General features: G+C 36.5%; 1 protein-coding gene and 1 pseudogene across 7 annotated transcripts in view; both read left to right on the forward strand.

Annotated features, from left to right (window-relative positions):
• Positions 1 to 18,007, forward strand: part of FAR1 (fatty acyl-CoA reductase 1) — a 69,958-nt gene extending 51,951 nt beyond the window's left edge. For all 7 annotated transcript variants that reach the window (XM_036325475.1, XM_036325478.1, XM_036325474.1 and 4 more), the window contains 3 exons: positions 5,341 to 5,470; positions 9,555 to 9,682; positions 14,341 to 18,007. In XM_036325475.1, coding sequence (XP_036181368.1) covers positions 5,341 to 5,470; positions 9,555 to 9,682; positions 14,341 to 14,503 — 421 coding nt within the window. In that variant the 3' untranslated portion in view covers positions 14,504 to 18,007. The remainder of the gene's footprint in view (positions 1 to 5,340; positions 5,471 to 9,554; positions 9,683 to 14,340) is intronic.
• Positions 1,107 to 5,470, forward strand: LOC118664854 (annotated as a pseudogene).
• Positions 18,008 to 19,061: the final 1,054 nt, after the last annotated feature.

The raw sequence follows: 19,061 nt of genomic DNA on the forward strand, positions 1-19,061 counted from the left end.
TTGTAGCCTCCACCTTGCAATTACTCAATTAGACATTTACAATTACTCAACTAGATATCCAAAGACAATATGCAATTGAATAAGCATGAGTGTTCCAATACAACTTTTTTTACATGAACAGGTAGATTTGGCCCCAAGGCTGTGGTTTGTTAACCTTTGATCCAGAGGCCTCTTTTCATTTTGTACTATCTATGTCCCTTTCAGTGTAAACTGATATGATTCCTTTTAAACTTGTGGGTTTCCCATATATCTATTTAAAACAGTCTCCATTAGACCAAAGCCATACCCACAGATCTCTTTGAGACATGTCCATCTCTGTCTTGTATGAAGTTACTATGGATGGGATAACACCCTTACATCTTAGATTCTTGTCTCTTAGATCCTTAGACTAGCCTCTTAGTTCCTGCCTCTTTAAACAGTAGGGCTTCTATAAGACATTTCTGTAAGATCTGGAATAAGCCTTTTGTTAGAAAGTTTCTATGAGGTATGTTGAATGAACTCAAAACGAGTCTGGAGACTTTGGCTAGAAATAAACAGTAAAGACTTATTCAAGGGTTTTAGGGTTTACAAACCAGAAACACATAGCTAGGCAATACCCAGAATATTTTGAAGAAGAAAGAAAAGTTTGAAGATTTTATAGTAAAAAGTACACTCTTGAGAAGAATCTGTCCTGCATTCTTAGCCCTAGGATTGGTCCAGGATAGTTATTTGTCAGATATTGGTTGATCTGGATAATGGATGATGTCAGGTGGTCTGGATATGTGACTTTTTCAGGGGCTAATCAGAGATTTGTCTGAAGGTCTGGTTTATGTCAAGGTATTGATGTACAGAAAGTTGATATATATACAGGCATTGACACAGGACTGAAAAGTTCAAATATTAAGTTCCCAGACTATTTAAAACAAGAATAGAATTGTTTTCTCATGCCTCAACCTACTTATTTTAGTAATTTTGAAGCTTGACTATAGCAATTCCATTTTATTTATTTTTTAAAATATGTTTTTATTGATTTCAGAAAGAGGAAGGGAGAGGGAGAGAGAGATAGAAGCATCATTGATGAGCAAGAATCATTGATTGGCTGCCTCCTGCCAGCCCCCCACTGGGGATTGAGCCTGCAACCCAGGCATGTGTTCTGACTGGGAATTGAACCATAACCTCCTGGTTCATGGGTTGATGCTCAACCACTGAGTATACTGGCCAGGCAATCCATTTTATTTCTTCACTCAGTTTTCCTCAGGTACTACCTTAGATCTTTTTGAGGTATTAACCAAAAATCTTACATTTGCATCCTGGATTAGACCCATGCCCAGAAGCCATCTGGGCTCTTTCTACCCTCTTTCTATGGTGCCATAAATGCACTTGAATGTTCCGGCTGATGCTCTCAAGGGTATCAACAGTGCCAAAAAGAGAGGCAGACACCAGGTTCTTACTAATCTGTGCTCCAAAGTCATTATCTGATTTCTGACTGTGATGATGAAGCATGTTTATGTTGGTGAATTTGAAGTTATTGATGACCACAGAGCTGGGAAAGTTGTTGTGAACCTCACAGACAGGTTAAGCTAGTGTGGCGTAATCAGCCCCAGTTTTGATGTACAACTCTAAGATTTATAAAAGGACAGAACATCTGCTTCCATCCCGTCATATTGGTTTCATTGTACTGACACCCTCAGTAGGTATCATGGACCATAAAGAAGCAAGATGAAAACACACAGGAGGGAAAATCCTGGGATTCTTTTTCTAGTGGTGTAATGCAAATGTGCAAGAAAAATGCCTCAGTGGAAAAGAAAAAATTCCTGGCTGGCATTTTATTTACTTTTAAAAATATGTTATTTATTGATTTGAGAGAGAGAGAGAAACTTCAGTTTGTTGTTCCACTTATTTATACATTAATTGGTTGCTTCTTCCTGTACCCTGACTGGAGACTGAACCTGCAAACTTGGCATATTGGGATGACACTCCCAAAACTGGCTGGTATTTTCATTTCCTCTAAATACTACTCATACAAATAGTTCAGTTTTTAAATACCACCTTTGCCCTCTTTGAGGAAATCTTGGCTAGGTCATCAAGTTAGGTGCAGTTTCTATTTTTCATGTTATCATAGGCAACAGTTTTGTTCTTCCATCTCCCAACAATATTTTTGTCCCTTTCCTTCAAGGCCTCAAAAAGCAGGTTCATTTAAGCCCTTTAAGGCTTCCACTGAAATCCTTTTCTTGGTCCTTCCAGGTTTCACCATGGTCTCTTCAAGAGCCTTTTAGATTCTACCACTTGCTCCTAAAGGCAATGCATATTTTAGATTTTTATTATAGCAGCCCCACAATCTTAGTACTAAGATCTGTTCCTGTTATCTGTGCTGCATTGCGAATCACCTCAAACTTAGTCTCCTATGATTTCTCTGGGTCAGGAATTCTAGGAGGGTTTGGCTTGGTGTTTCTGTCCCAGAGTATTTCCAGTGTTTGCAGTCATACAGGAATGAGCAGGTACACTGGAGGGGAGTGAGTAGTAAAGGAGAGAAAGGGCACAGAGAAACTATGGTGGCCCGGCATCTTTCTTTCTTCATGTAGTCTCAGAGCCTCTCCATGTGGTCTCTCCACTTGGACTAGTTTGGGCTTCCTCACATCATGGCAGCCGCTAGGGGAGTTGGACAGCACATGGCAACTGAAGGCTTCAAGGGTGAGTATTCCAGCAAGCAAGGCTTAGAAAGCTTCTTCACCTTTTCTTACTACTCTTGGAAATCACACTTTCATTTTCACCTCATTCTGTTGGGTATAAGGTACCTTCACCTCTTGATGGGAAGATAGTCAAGGTGATATTATAGGTGAGCATGTAGGATGGGAGATAATATTACAGCTACCTTTGGAAATTAAAATCTGCTGCAAATAGGAAACATTCAAAGGAAGAACCTTGAAGTTTGCCCTGTGTGAGGCTTTCAGATCAGGAATTATCCTTGACCTCTGGGAGCTTGTAGTCTAAAAGCAAAAAGAGACATAAAGACTTTTTAGTTAGGCGATTTTATTAATGTTAAATACAGTCTTATAGTTAATATTATTTAATTTGTTCAGATGTATATTGAGCAAGGCACTGAGCTTTATATCTTATATTGGGGCCTTACTACTTCTACATTAATGTTAATCATATCATTAATGGTGTTCATTTCACTCATTTACATTAATCTGAGTGTCAGCCAGATAAGTATAATTCAGACATGCATCATAAGAATCCTGGTTAATACTCTGTAAGGACTAGGATGTATAATATTATATGTAGAAGTTGTATAAATTATTCACTCTAGCTCTTGAAATGTAGCTATTTCATCACTGCTCAAAATGACATTTTTAAAAAGTGGTTCCATAGTCTTATTTTTGGTTTATTTAGCTTAACTCTTTAGCTTAACTTCAATGAGCTTAATATTTTTTAATCTGAGGACAGTTTTGCCCCCTTCAGGGGACATTTGACAATATGTGGAATATTTTCAGTTATCCCAACTCTGGGGGAGGTAGTGGAGACCAGGGATGCTGCCAACCATCTTAGAATGCACAGGAAAGCCCCACCAAGAATTATCTGGCACAAAGTGTCTAGTCCTGGACTAGATGACCATTAAGATCTTGTTCTACTCTAAAGGATTGTGATTGATTAATTTTTGCTGGTTGTCATAATAAAGAATAAACAAATACTCAGACTATATAGGAAAATATAGTGCCACCCTTACGCCAAGAGTGATGGTGCAAAGTTGTGATTTTTTTTTTATCTGCCATAAGTTTGATAAATAATAGTCTATGAACTTTACAAATTTATGGCCTTTCAAATTTTCTTTTCCCACCCCAATTTTTTATTGTAATTATTTTTTAACGACTGAATCAGTGATTGGTTTTAGGGTAATTCTGTCACTTGAATGAATTGAAGACTAGGTGAGAATTGTCAGTGCAAAGAGGTTAGGAAGAAAAACTTTAAGCTGTATGTTGGAAAACCACATTAACCAAATATGTTTATGTATATGATTCAAATATACTATACTGGCTGTGATAGTCCATATTGATTTAATTACAAATTTCTTGTATCTTTTTGTTGTTTTTTAGAAAATTATATAATCTCTTATTTAAAAGCAGTATGTCTTCTTTTTTTCCACCAAGTGCTGTCTATCTTTAGGAACTATTTTTGTCCAAATACAGCCTTTTGAGGCTCACTAATTCTTTTCATGTTTAATGGAGGTTTTGTAATTGCTTTCTTGCATGAACTAGTTTTTCTTTACATAGTCCATGCTACCTCATTTTATTTTTTTCAATATTCTGGATTCAGGATATCTTTCTAAATGTATTAAATTTGTCATCAGAATTGCTTAGCTAATTATGTTACTGTTTTGATTCCTCCATACCCCCTCATTTCTAATGTTCTAATTTCCCCCATTTCTAAAGTTCCTGATTTTGGGACGCTAAATTATATATAATGCTAATCCTTATTGTGGGACTATAAATTGAGGGATTTTTTTTTTTTTTTGGTATTTCTTCACAAATTATTTTTCTATTTATCAGAGGTTAGGAATTTTTGGTGTGTGTTTTGTTTTGAAAAGTTCTTTCTTCCCTACTTATCATTGGTAATTATTGTATAGATGTTACTGCTCGGGTTAATGTTATGATATCAATGACTTATAGTAAGCCATGATATTTAAAATGACAGGTTTAATGATTAGGGCCTTTTGCCCTTTTAAAAAGAAACAAAGAAAACAGTATCTCACTTCCTTATTTCTATAAGGATGGATCTTGGGGATTTGGGAAGGTGAGTAAATATTTCAAAAAGTTTTCAGCATGAGTCATTGATTTCATAGCACAGCAAGGTGATCAAGAATGGTATTTGTCAGTGTTAAAGAGAAAGTTATTTAAAGATCTATATACAGAAAGTTGACTAAATGGCAAATGAATATTTCTGTATAATGTAATATAGAATGTTATGAATTCACAGGAAATTTTAGTAAAATGTAGTGTAAGGAACAAAAGGCAAGGGAATTCTAATTGAATCCATTATTATTTAGTATTATATATAGAAAATTTGACCTTTTAAAGCATTGTATTTCCTTTGAAAATTAATTTCATGTATCAACAGAACTTTAGGTAATAGTAAATTCATTTGCTGTTGCTTAAAATTTTTTTTTTTTTACATTTTGGATTTATGAAATAATCTTCCAAGATACAGAAATATTCTTATTGCTTGCTGGTTGGTACACTTATTGAATTACATATTATGATTTTACTGTCAATGTCTCAATTTACAAACTGGTGCCATGGGTGGTGATGAGATTTTTTTTCTAATCTATGCAGAATATGAATCTGTCATTTTCTTATAATACAGGATGATGAAAACAATAACTCGTCTTCACAAAGCTATGATGTTTCTTGAGTATTTCACAAGTAATTCTTGGGTTTGGAATACTGACAACGTCAATATGTTAATGAATCAACTAAATCCTGAAGATAAAAAGGCAAGTATTTACTGTTTTATATTAGAAAATAATTAGACAGCCATGAGCAACCTGAGAAATAATTGGATATTTTTCACAATCATTATGCAACAAGAAAGTCATTGATTTATTTATAGTCTCATTAAAAGCTTCAATCATAATTGTTGGTGATGAAATAAAATTGCTCTACCTTAGAATTTATAAGGTATTTAGATGTGGCAGTATGATTTGGATTTACAGTATGATTGAAATGTTCATTCATTTTTTTCTTTTTCTTTTTTTTTTTTTTTAATATATTTTATTGATTTTTTACAGAGAGGAAGGGAGAGAGATAGAGAGCTAGAAACATCGATGAGAGAGAAACATTGATCAGCTGCCTCCTGCACATCTCCCACTGGGGATATGCCTGCAACCCAGGTACATGCCCTTGACCGGAATCGAACCTGGGACCTTTCAGTCTGCAGGCCGACGCTCTATCCACTGAGCCAAACCGGTTTCGGCTCATTTTTTTTTTTCTTTTTCCTTTTAATGTCATGTTGAAAGAGAACTTTAGCTTCTTTATGCATTCCCCTCCCCACCCCCCCAAAAAAACACACTTAGTTTTCTTTGAATTTTGAGAAAAACCTTCCCTCAGAAATTGTTTTTCACATACTCTTTTACTTTTTATCATTCCACATTTCTCCCTCTCTGTTAATTTGAAACTTTAACTCTTCATGTGTATTCTTTTTGAGGTTACCTTAGATATTTTAATGTATATACCTAACAAAGTCTAAGCAATTTCTATAGCCTCTTCCTTAATGAGTAAATTCAGGACCTTACTAAAATGTTTTATCTGAGATCTTTCTTTTAGCTTCCTTTCTCTTCCACTTCTTTAAACATTTTTTTAAAATGCCTTATTTAACTCAGTATATCCAAAACAATATATATATAATTTGAATAAAAATTTAAAGATTACTTAAAATTTTTAAATTACATAAAGGATAGTTTACTTTGTATTTCTCATACTGAGCCTTCGAAAACCAGTGTGCATTTTACACTTCACAGCAATTCGGGCTAGCCATATTTCACATGTCCATGAGGTGCACATGGCTTCTTGTGGCTACCATATTGGATAGTGCAGATTTAGTCCATTCTGCTGGTTCGGCATGACAGGTTCTCAAGTGTGCTGTCTCTCTCTGCCCACTTCTGTGTGTACTAGGTTTACTTCTTTTTCACCCTTGCTCTGAGGATACAGCTTTTTGGATTCTTACGTTTTTGCAGGAATATTCGATTAGACTCCTTTATTTATGGGGCTGTAGGCTTTAGAGCCAGTCTTCTTCTCTTCAAAGCACAAGGTCTAAGTCACTAGGGTCCTGCAGATTGGCTCAAGTTGAAAGATTTATGGCTTCTGCTGATTCCATACTCCCCGCCCCCCTTGCCTTCCCACCTTACACTATACATTCCAATGCACAACGTAAAATGCTGAATGGATGATTAGAAAATGAGCACTCAGGTGAAGAAATAGAAATTACCCCCAGAAGATTCCCCTTATAATCTCTTCCAATCACTACCTCCTCTCTCCTAATCTATTGTGAATTTTTACACTGTTAGTGTTATACATTTTTAACTTTCCACAAATTATGATATTTTTTTCATTCTTTTGTTGATAGACATTTGAGTTATTTTCAGTTTTTGGTTATTGGGAGTAATGCTTCTATGAACCACATGCACATATTTGTGTAGGATATCTATCTAACTGAATCAAAAGGTATTCATATGTTCAATTTAGTAGATAATGCCAAACAGTTTCCAAAGTGGTTGTATTAATTTACCTCCCAAGTGACAGTTATGAGAATTCCTATTAATCCACATCTTCTCCAACATTTGGCATTTAAGATTTTAATTTTAGCCACTTTGGTGGTATGTAGTGGTGGTATCTCAGTGCATTTCATATTACATAAAAAGCTTATGTAGACATGCCAAAAATGTCAATAATCCTATTGAAAAATGAGCTAGAGAGATGAACAGTTTATAGAAAAAATAATTCTTAAATTTTTTTTAACCATATGAAAAGATAAACTCACTCATAAAAATGAAAGTACAAATTAAAACTAGACTGAGATATTTACTCCTTAGCAGATTTGCAAAAAATGCAATCTAGCCCTAACCGGTTTGGCTCAGTGGATAGAGCGTCGGCCTGCGGACTCAAGGGTCCCAGGTTTGATTCCGGTCAAGGGCATGTACCTTGGTTGCGGGCACATCCCCAGTAGGGGATGTGCAAGAGGCAGCTGATCGATGTTTCTCTCTCATCGATGTTTCTAACTTTCTATCCCTCTCCCTTCCTGTCTGTAAAAAATCAATAAAATATATTTTTTTAAAAAAATGCAATCTATTAACATACTCTGGTGAAGCCTTGGGCAAATGGGCGTTTTCCTACATTGCTGTTAGAAATGAATATCTTTTTCCATCCTTTTATTTTCAACTTTTCTGTATTCTTATCTCTCAGTTATTTCTCTTATAAATAGCAGATGGATTTTTTTTTAGTCTGACAACTTTTTACCTTTAATTGGAAGATTTAATCCATAATGTAATTTCTGGTAATTTTGAATTTAAATCTGACTCAGTGCTTAAAATTTGTCCCACGTGTTTTTAGTTTTTTTGCTTTCTTTGAGATTATTTTTATAGTTGTGTATTTTCCCACTTGTATTAGTAACATACAAATTATTAATTTTTATGCTGTTTTCGTAGGTTACTCTAGAGATTACAGCATCCTTCCCTAATTTATCAATGTCTAATAAAATACTGATAATTCCAGCTTTTCTTGCAAAATGCTAGGACTAACACCTATCTGCTATTGCTTTTACATATATTAATTATGTATGTGTTATATGCCTCATAACCATTATTATTATAGTCTATGCAATAAGTATTCATTATTCTCATTGCAGTCTATGCAATAAGTATTCATGTATAGATTTATCAACGTAATTGTTTTTTTCTTTCTTTTTCCATCTCAGATGTCAATCTGGAATCATTTCATTATGCCTAAAGAATGCCTTTCAGTATAATTTTTCTAGTGTGGGTTGCCCAAGGATGTCAGATTGTCTCAGTTTTTATTCTTCTGGGAACATACTTACTTTTCAAAGATATTTATGCTGGTGTAGAATACTGTGTCAGCAGTTTTCTTTGAGCACTTGGAAAACATCTCATAGTGTTGGCTTCCCATTTTCTTTTGAGAAATCAACTGTCTTTCTCTTTTACTTTCAACAGTTTTACTCTGACATGCTTAGATGTGTGTGTGTGTGTGCGCGTGCATATAGTATATTGTGAGTTTTGAATCTGTGCCTTGATGTCTGATTATTTTTTTGAAAATTTCCAGCCAGTCTTTGGTTCCATCCTTTTTCACTCTTCTGTGGGAATCTAATTACACTTTTGTAACAGTTGATTTATGGTAGCTTTTTTTTGGGGGGGGGGGGGGCAAGAACTTAGTGTGTTCAAATAAGTGATGGTATATAGTGAATAGTCTGTTTATCTAAATGTATGGAGCACTGAGTAGTGCATGGCCCTCTCATTTTGTTATGAAATACCATTTTTATAAGGCTGTTTATTCTAGATTTGCCTACCCTTTTCATCAAGATGGCCAAATTACTGTTGTTTAACCTCCTAAACCAGCTTTCATAACATTCTTTTTCCTGATGTCAGTAATATTCTCTAAGAAAATTAATCTATATGGTATGCAGGATATTCAAGAAGAGAGACACTGTAGATACAAACTGGAAATAAATAAATATATGTATAAATATATCTGAGGAATACATAAATCTATTTGGATAATGGAATTTTGTCTTTTTTGGGGTGGGGGGATGTTGCAGGCATCTCCTCACACTTGATACACTCTTTAAATGCTAGCCTGAGTTTTCAGATCATTGTCTCAAATGTTTCTGTGTTTAAGGGAAGGTATGGAATAGGAATAAACTTTTTGTGAATAGCAGTAAGATTTTAAAAGTTAATACTGTAAGCATTTTGTAATCATGTCATTTGGAATTAGCCTTTAGAAAAACTATGAATTTTTGACTAGTTGTGAAAAAAATTAAGAAAGTAACCAGTAATTTTTTTGTTTATGTAGACCTTTAATATTGATGTAAGGCAGTTACATTGGGCAGAGTACATAGAGAATTACTGCATGGGCACTAAGAAATATGTTTTGAATGAAGAAATGTCTGGCCTCCCTGCAGCTAGAAAACATCTGAACAAGTAAGTTTTACATGGGTTTGATTTCCTTTTGTCTTCTTTATTAAGGTGGTGTTTTGTTTTTTTACAGTGGTGTTTTTTTGTTGTTGTTTTTTTTATAAGCTGGTATATTGAATGGAAGATACTGCTAATAATCTGTCGTATTTAGGAAAAGTTCTTACCTTTGGACTGCAACTTTGGTAGTATTGATTTAGCCTAATATTGTTGAAACTTGATATCTTCGCCTATTTACTCTTCCTGAACACTATGTGTAGGTGTAATTTAGTTGTTTTTTGTTGTTGTTGTTTAATATATTTTTATTGATTTCAGAGAGAAAGGTAGAGAGAGAGATAGAAACATCAAAATGAGAGAGAATCATTGACTGGCTGCCTTCTGCATGCCCCCCACTGGGGATCAAACCTGCAATCTGGGCATGTGCCCTTGGCTGGAAGCGAACCCAGGACCTTTGAGTCCATAGGCTGATACTCTATCCACTGAGCCAAACGGCCTAAGGCTGGTGTAATTTAGTTTTAAAAATCGCTATTATCATTTATTATATTGCTATTGAAGAAGTAAATATATTAGGAGAAAATAAAAATCTATTTTAAACTGGAGGTAATTTATTTTATGTTTTTTTCACCCTACTCTATCTTTGGAAGAGGAAAATAGATATCCTAATACATCATTTAACATGGAAATTTTGTTTGTTTATAAAAGAGCTATAATTATTCCCCTTAGTCTTTTATAAAGTAAAAGACTAGAGGCCCAGCGCATGACATTTATGCACTGAAGGGGGGGGGGCGTCCCTCAGTCCTGCCTGCACCCTCTTACAGTCTGGGACCCCTTGGGGGATATCCGACTGCCTCCGAGGCGGGCTGTGCTCGCCTGCTGTGAGCCCAGTTTCTGGCTGAGTGACGCTCCCCCTGTGGAAGCGCACTGACCACCAGGGGGCAGCTCCTGCGTTGAGCATTTGCCCCCTGGTGGTCAGTGCATGTCATACAAACCAGTCATTCTGCTGTTCAGTCAATTTGCATATTATCCTTTTATTATATAGGATACATACAGATTGTTTAAAAAACCATCCACACAGAAAATAGAAGAGGAAAAATCACTGTTAATCCATCATTCAGAAATGCTGTTAAAATTTTAATAGCTGTCTATTTTATTAGTAGTTTAGTGAATACCATGTTTTTAAAATAAATCTTTATTGTTCAGATTATTACAGTTGTTCCTCTTCTTTCCTCCCATAGCTCCCTTCCACCCGGTTCCCACCCCACCCCATGCCCTTACCCCCCCCACTGTCCTCGTCCATAGGTGTATGATTTTTGTCCAGTCTCTTCCCTCACCTCCCACACCCCCTTCCCCCTGAGAATTGTGAGTCCACTCCCTTTCTATGCCCCTGATTCTATTCCATTCACCAGTTTATTCTGTTCATCAGATTTTTTATTCACTTGATTTTTAGATTCACTTGTTGATAGATATGTATTTGTTGTCACTTTGTTGTTCATAATTTTTATCTTTACCTTTTTCTTTTTCTTCCCCTTCTTAAAGAATAGCCTTCAGCATTTCATATAATACTTGTTTGGTGGTGATGAACTCCTTTAGCTTTTCCTTATCTGTGAAGCTCTTTATCTGACCTTCAATTTTAAATGATAGCTTTGCTGGGTAGAGTAATCTTGGTTGTAGCCTCTTGCTATTCATCACTTTGAATATTTCTTGCCATTCCCTCTGGCCTGCATGGTTTCTGTTGAGAAATCAGCTGACAGACGTATGGGTACTTTCTTGTAGGTAACTAACTGTTTTTCTCTTGCTGCTTTTAATATTCTTTCTTTGCCCTTGGCATTTTAATTATATGTCTTAGTGTGGTCCTCTTTGGATTCCTCTTGTTTGGAGTTCTTTGTACTTCCTGGACTTGTAAGTCTATTTCTTTCACCAGGTAGGGGAAGTTTTCTGTCATTATTTCTTCAAATAGGTTTTCAATATCTTGCCTTCTCTCTTCTTCTGGCACCCCCGTAATTCAGATGTTGGTACGCTTGAAGTAGTCCCAGAGGCTCCTTACACTATCTTCATATTTTTGGATTCTTTTTTCTTTTTGTTTTTCCGGTTGGGCATTTTTTGTTTCTTCATATTTCAAATCTTTGACTTGATTCTTGGGATCCTCTAGTCTGCTGTTGGACCTCTGTATATTATTATTTATTTTAGTCAGTGTATGCTTAATTTCTGATTGGTCCTTTTTCATATCCTTGAGGGTCTCACTAAATTTCTTAGAGATTTCTACAAGATTCTTGAGTAACCTTATAACCGTGGTTTTGAACTCTATATCCAGTATTTTACCTTCCTCCATTTCTTTCGTTTGTGACATGTTTCTTTGTCTCCACATTTTGGCTGCTTTCCTGTGTTGATAGAGTGGCTTTGTGTGCTAGGTGCCCTATAGGGTCCAGTGGCTCAGCCTCCCTAATTACCTGAGGTTGACATTGTTGGTGCACCCCTTTGTGGGCTGTGTGCACAGTCTTGTTGTAGTTAAGTCTTGATTGCTGTTGGTATCACTGGGAGGAATTGACCACCAGACCAATTTGTTTTGAGGACCAGCTGTGTCTACAATGGGAGAACTGCTGTGCTGGAGACACCTGGAGTCCTTATGGAGCAGGACTTGCTTCCGTGGGGTTTTGGTGCTCACTGAGTCTGCCCCTTGAGTGTGTCTCTTATGGATGTGAAGAGTTGTACTCTGGTATGGTCTCACTCTGACCACTGGGTACACTGGCTCTTGGGTCTCCAAGGAGGTGCAAAGTCAGCCACTGCCTGAGGCCACCCAGCAGGAGCTACAGAGAGGTCTGCAGATTCCTTCTCTTTGTTTGGGGTTTGGAAGTGCCTAGATGAGGCCCAGCTGTGAAGCAATGCAGGCTGCTGTCTAGGCCTTCTTTTGGAAGCTTTGGCGCTCTTTGACAAAGCTGCAGTTTGTTAAGTTTTAAATTGCAAAAGAACAGGCCATTCATATGCAAAAGCCTCTGCTCACAGCTTGGGTGGGCTTGTAAATTGGGTGGGGCAGGGTCTCAGGGAATCATCAGGATGGAGCAAACCGCAGTGGCTGCCAGTCTGCTGTGCCTCGGAGAGGTCCCGGGGTCTCTGTGTCTTGTGGCCCGGTGCAGGAACAATGATCACTGCAAGCACCTCTGCGAGAAAGCCGCCCTCGCGTTCCGGCCCGATGCCAGACAGTCCAGTTTCTCCCCGTATGAGTCTGGATCCCCAGAGTCTTGCCCAGAACTGGAGTTCAGAGCAATGGGGAGCTTGTATCTCCCTCCTGGTTGAAAAAGACAACAGTGTACCCAGTTGTCAGCCCATTTCCACGCACGCCTCCGTACCTCTGCACCTCCTACCAGCTTCAGTGTGCTTTTCTCTTTCCTTCTAGTTGTAGAATTTCCACTCAGCCAGCCCTCCCGTGGTTCTGGATGATATCTGTTTTGTCTTTTAGTTGTAGTTTTGATGTGGTTGTGCGAGGCAGCCAAGTATAAGTGTGTACCTATACCGCCATCTTGATTCTTCTTCTTCCCGTGAATAACATTAAAAAAAAAGATTTTAGAGAGAATGGAAGAGGAAAGAGAGAGAGAGAAACATCTCTCTCTTTGTTATTTCACTTATTTATGCATTCATTGGTTGATTCTTGTGTGTACCCTGACCAGGGATAGAACCTGCAACCTTGCTGAAACAGGATGACACTCTAATCAACTGAGCTACCTGGCCAGGGCCTAATTAATATATTTTTTATAACAGTTTTCAAGATTTTCATGTTATTATTCTTGTGCTTCCAACTCTATGAGGCTTTGTAGGGCAGTTAGTTGTATAAATGAGGAACTGAGGTTTAGGGAAATTGAGTTTGCCTAGGTCATATTGTATTAAGTGGCAAAACAAACCATGACCTTTTGAGATGTAATTCAAAGCTCTTGTCTACACCAATTGTTCACACGTTGTAGTCCTATTTTACCCTGCCTGTTGAAGTTAATGAACTGTATGTAACATTACTGCATACTTAAAGATTTGCATTCCTTTTTAACACCATTAAAAAGCATATGAAGTGTTTTGAAACAAGAGTAAGATAATGTACCTGTTACTTTGAGAATGGCAAGTCCTCCTATCTAGAGCTAGTACCATGTTTCATTCTTGAATGAGTTCTTGGTCTTTGGTCATGTGACTATCAGCTATAATGGAAGGAGTAAATTCAGTTTCCTGACAACTTGTAAGCAGCTAAAGATGTCACAAAAATGTTTATTTTGTTTGTAGGATGATATATGTAATGTACAAACCTTTTTAGTTTAAAGGAAAAAGTGCCAAACACATAAGGGACATGTCTGTTTTACCTCCAGTGTACTTGCTGCCTAGCACAGTACTGGGCACACAAAAGGATGCTCAATACCTGCTGAATGAATAACTTTGCATCCCAAGTATACTGTTATAAAAAAAAGTTTTGTGTTATTCGTTGTTAATAGAGGTAATACATTGTTTGACAGACTGCAGTCAGGTGACTTTTGCTAACTTTCTAACTTAAGGACTTTTAATTAGTTTTTAAATAAATTTCAAATTAATATGGATTTGAGTTTTATGTTAAAAACTGAGTATTGACTATGTGCCATCCAGCAATATTTTATTCTAGAAAATATGAACTAATAGGCCTCTTGATTTGCTTTCAGGTTGAGGAACATACGTTACGGTTTCAACACTATCCTTGTGATCCTGATCTGGCGCATTTTTATTGCAAGATCACAAATGGCAAGAAACATCTGGTACTTTGTGGTTAGTCTGTGTTACAAGTTTCTGTCATACTTCCGAGCATCCAGCACTATGAGATACTGAAGACAAGAATTTAGCATTAGAACATCTATGCATATGTGGTGGTCTAAATGCACAAATGTAAAATGTACTTAAGTCATCTCACCTTTTGTCAAGATATTAAATCATCTTAGATCGGAGTGTGGAGTAAATTATGGTACATTTTATGTAACATTTTAATGTTTATGCTCATAAAAATCTAGTGAACACACTGTGGTATGCTAGCTCAAATCTGCAATAGCCACCAAAACCATGACGTAATATTTTGATCCCTTGGGAAAAGGGGTGGGGTGAGGGTAGGAGTGGGGATATGGGAACACTGACCAGTATAACTGTGCAATTCTGGAACATATTAATTAAAATATGCCTTAACATACAGTGAGTTCTAATTTTTAATATTTAGTGCAATGGAAAGCATTTATTTGGAAAGGAATATTACCTAAGTTGGTAGATATTTGATTCTTCAGTGTTTGATTTTTTCATCAGTTGAAATTTTGTTAAAATTATAGCCAACTTATTTTCACATTATCTTGTAAGTGATTGAGTGGTCTCAGACATGAAAGACATGTTCTCATTTTTCTTTCTCTGACTAGAGGTCTGATGCATATCATTTTCCTATAAGCAATCAGTTGCTTTCATAATCAGAAGGCTATATATTCTAAAGATCCCACTGGATCTAAATGGGTTTGAAAATCCATATTAATATATGCTATGCGTTTTTTTTGAAGAGAAATTAAAATGAATTAAATAAGACTATTAGCATCAGAAAATAGGAATACATTTTTCTTGTCCACATAATGACCAAATAGGAATTAATCCTGTGAGATGTTCATGTTTTGAGGATTTCTTAAGACTTTGGCAAATGGGGGCTGGCGGGGTTGGGGAGGGATTCACCATACTTGTGCTCTCCTCCCTTTATAAATGTTTTTAATGAGACTTTAAAAAGGCTTATGCTGTCTTTCCAATGAAAACTGAAAGTGCATTATTATGGAAAAATGTTTTTGCAGGTAGATATAACATTAAGAAAATATTCTCACATGTGTTTAAACACATACTAACTTTTGACGTTGAGAACTGAATTCCCACAAGAAAAATAAAATAATGCATAAAATAATGTGTATCAAATTAAATAAAGGACTTTATTTACTTACCACATAAAGTAGCAAACTGTTGAATGAGTTTGAAGATACCATTTATTTTTTCTGCATGTGGTTTTAGCTTTAGGAAGAAATGCACTATAGAAACAAGTAATAGCAAGAAAATTAATGTATATTTTAATGATATATTATAATTCCCTTTAAACCTTAATAGTAGTTAACTCTCCTTACTGTTTTATATTTTGTTGAGCAAATTGACCAGCATAACATGTTTTAATTTAGCTGATCAAGTTGTACTATATTTAAATCATCAACAGTGTATCTTAAATATGTTTAATGAGGTCAGTTCATAATACAAAAACTTACATAGAACTTTACATCTTAATTTTCTTTGTCAGTTTAAATGCAATGTATAAGAAGTTCATTTTGTTATTGTGAAAAAATGAAATGTAAAGGAAACCCCTTCCATGCAGGTGTGTAATCTTGAAAAGGAAAAATGCTTCCATGTTGAAGCCACATTTTCTGTAGTAAAACTTTAAAACATTATTTTTAAAGAAATATGTATGTAAATATGCATATGTATATATATATTCTTTGGGATGACACTGAAGTCTCTGGTCTAGGACCATACCTTGTATAAGGTGTGAGAGACCATGACAGTGTCTAAAGATGGAGTAAAAGACAAAGCCTTTGATTTAAAGTGGCCCACATAATCAACTATAGGTGCTCTGTACATTTAGAGCTCCATCTCTTAAGTGTGTTTCCCTAGTGTGTTGAGAACATGCTCACATTTGTATGATTTTTACACTTTTGCCGAATATACTGAGAATCAGATGAATTGTCTTTGTATCTTGAAAAAGATTCAGGTACAATTTCAGCAGGCATGTGAAATACATATGGGTTGTATGCCTTTTGAACTATGTCATTGTTCTTAAAATCTAACTTAAACAAATGCTATCTGGGAGGATGCTGAGGCCACTGCATTAATTTTGTGTGTTCATTTAACAGAATTTGTTGTCAAAAGAAAGCTAATGAATAAATTAACATGTCATTTTGGAATTTAAAGTTCTAAAATTAGTATAAAGGGCACATGGATTGTTGATCCCCACTAACTAGACTTCAAGCTTAACTTGAACTTAAAAATTTTGGGAATCATTTATATTTGTCATTTGCTAGAAATGGTTTTTAGTTCTGTTTGATTATATTTTCTATACAAACTTAGTTTTTAACAGGATAGCCTAATAAATTAAATAAATTTAATATTTCATTTAACTCGGTAAAGCTGTATTGCAAAACATTTATTTTTCTTTCCCTATTCATTCTTGAGTCTATAATTGTGTCATATGCATTTGTCATTCGTGACTATATTTAGATTTGACTTGGCAACATTAATATGTCCTAAAATTCAACACAGAGAAGCATGGCAATATGTTCTTTGACTTAAGGATGGTATAAAATAAACATTCTTTGAATCTGTGTAATAAAGCATGGAAGCAGGGAGGAAAAATCTTATTTCTCCCCTTTTTTTGTGTTTGTGTATAGGAGTTGGTTCAGGGTTTTTTGCTTTTTGTTTTAAATGTAAATTGATACTCTTCTATACAAAGTAAATAGAAGCATTATTGGTGCCTTTGTTTATAAACCAGAAAGTAATAAATGAATCCCTATATTTCCATTATAGTATTTATTGTATTTTTACAATAATTACCTTAGAAATTACCAGTGAGATACTGTGGTTAGGCTTACAGGAAACATCCTCACTTATACTTCTTATCTCTTTTCGGGTATACTCATCACTTCTTATATCCTAATTTTACTTATGCCCACGTTTCTTAGCATTTTAGGGAAGCAGATAGTCGGGATGAGTACATTTTGTTGAACTATTATTTTTATGGATTTGCTGAAATGAAATGGTCCTTTTCTTTTCTAAAAGCAGTATGAGAAGATTATCAGGGTGTCGTTAGGTTCCAACTACTCTCCTCCACGTTGAATATCAATTTAATAGAGACTGTGTAAAAGAAAGCATCAGGCTGGGGGTCAGGTGAGTGCAGATGGCCAAGCTTGCTCTTTGAGGCTGACTCCAAGCCCTGGCTTAAAATCATTAGCACTGACTTGCTCTTTTCTGAGAAAAACTCTCTTAACTTTTTGCATGAGAAACTAGAGAAAGGAATGTATGCTGCATAACTTGATATAGAAATGAGTTAATTAATTAGTCTCTGGTAAAAGAAATATGAAATATTTTCTTACTGAATTAATATTTTTATCTCTAAGCATTTTCTAGTTTTAGGATGAATTTGTCTTTTTTAAAATACATCTCTGCTACCCTTAAGATTCCTAAACAAATCACCTTTGTCAATTGAGCATAGTTGTGCAAAATTGTTAAATACTTCCTTTTTGTTTTTTCTTAATTAAAGAAAAATTTGAGTAACATTAATTAAGTTTGATGTGCTCCTTTGCAAATTGATGGTTCTCAAATACATTTATATAGAAAGACAAAGTGATAAGTATGAGTTTAGTATGTTTACTATATGCTCGAACTCAAATGAATAAGGCTATAAATGTCTCCCTATTTTTTGGTCACAGCTCACAGACAATACCTGTAATCTTATACAAGAGAAGAGAAGGGTGGAGATGACCCCCCTTCCCTGCCCTCACCTGCTTTTTTGGTTTCAATTTTGAACAAACACCTGAACCTAAATATATAGATGAATGAAAACTAGAGGCCCGGTGCATGAAATTTATGCATGGGTGCAGTCCCTAGGCCTGGCCGGTGATAGAAGCGCAGGTATGGAAGGGCAGGTCCCAGCTGACCTCTGGGCTCTGGGCAGCACCTGGGCCCCGGGCTTCCACGCGCCCCCCTCCGCCTGAGTCATGGCACCTGAGTCCCCACAGGGAGATGTGTTGAGTGCAGCTGGACACTGTGGGCCAGGGTGCACCGTGGGCCTCTGGGCCACCCAGCGGTGCTTCATAGAAGCTGGATAGGCAGTGTGCTCTCTCCCGGCTGGCCTTGCAGACCAGTTCCTGCACGAACCCACAGGAACCCACAGGGAGCCCAACCGGCCCTTGTAGTCCCAGTGGCTGTGGCCCGGCTCACACAGAAGAGGCTGCACGGGTGCGCACCTGAGCGTGGGTGCATGAGCCCTGGTGTCCCAGGAGAGGGTAGCAGGGGGAGTGAGAGTGAGCTTGGCAGACACCCCACATTCTCACCGAACCTCCATTCCTGTCTCCCCAGCCCCCCCCAACCCCCCCAGCCAGCGAGAGGTTGCAGTGCATCACTGACACCCACCATGTTCTGCACCCCCCTTGGTGGTCAGCACATGTCACAACAATTGGTCAAACTCCTGGTCTCCCGGTCGAATGACCAACCGAGGGGACAATTTGCATATTAGGTTTTTTATTATATAGGATACTTGTCCCAGGATATTGTGTATTTATTTCATCAGTACTTAATTGTTTGACATTTAATACCTAATTTTCTGCTTTATGTT

Source organism: Myotis myotis, unplaced genomic scaffold, assembly GCF_014108235.1.
Source record: "Myotis myotis isolate mMyoMyo1 unplaced genomic scaffold, mMyoMyo1.p scaffold_m19_p_10, whole genome shotgun sequence".
Lineage (NCBI taxonomy): Eukaryota > Metazoa > Chordata > Mammalia > Chiroptera > Vespertilionidae > Myotis > Myotis myotis.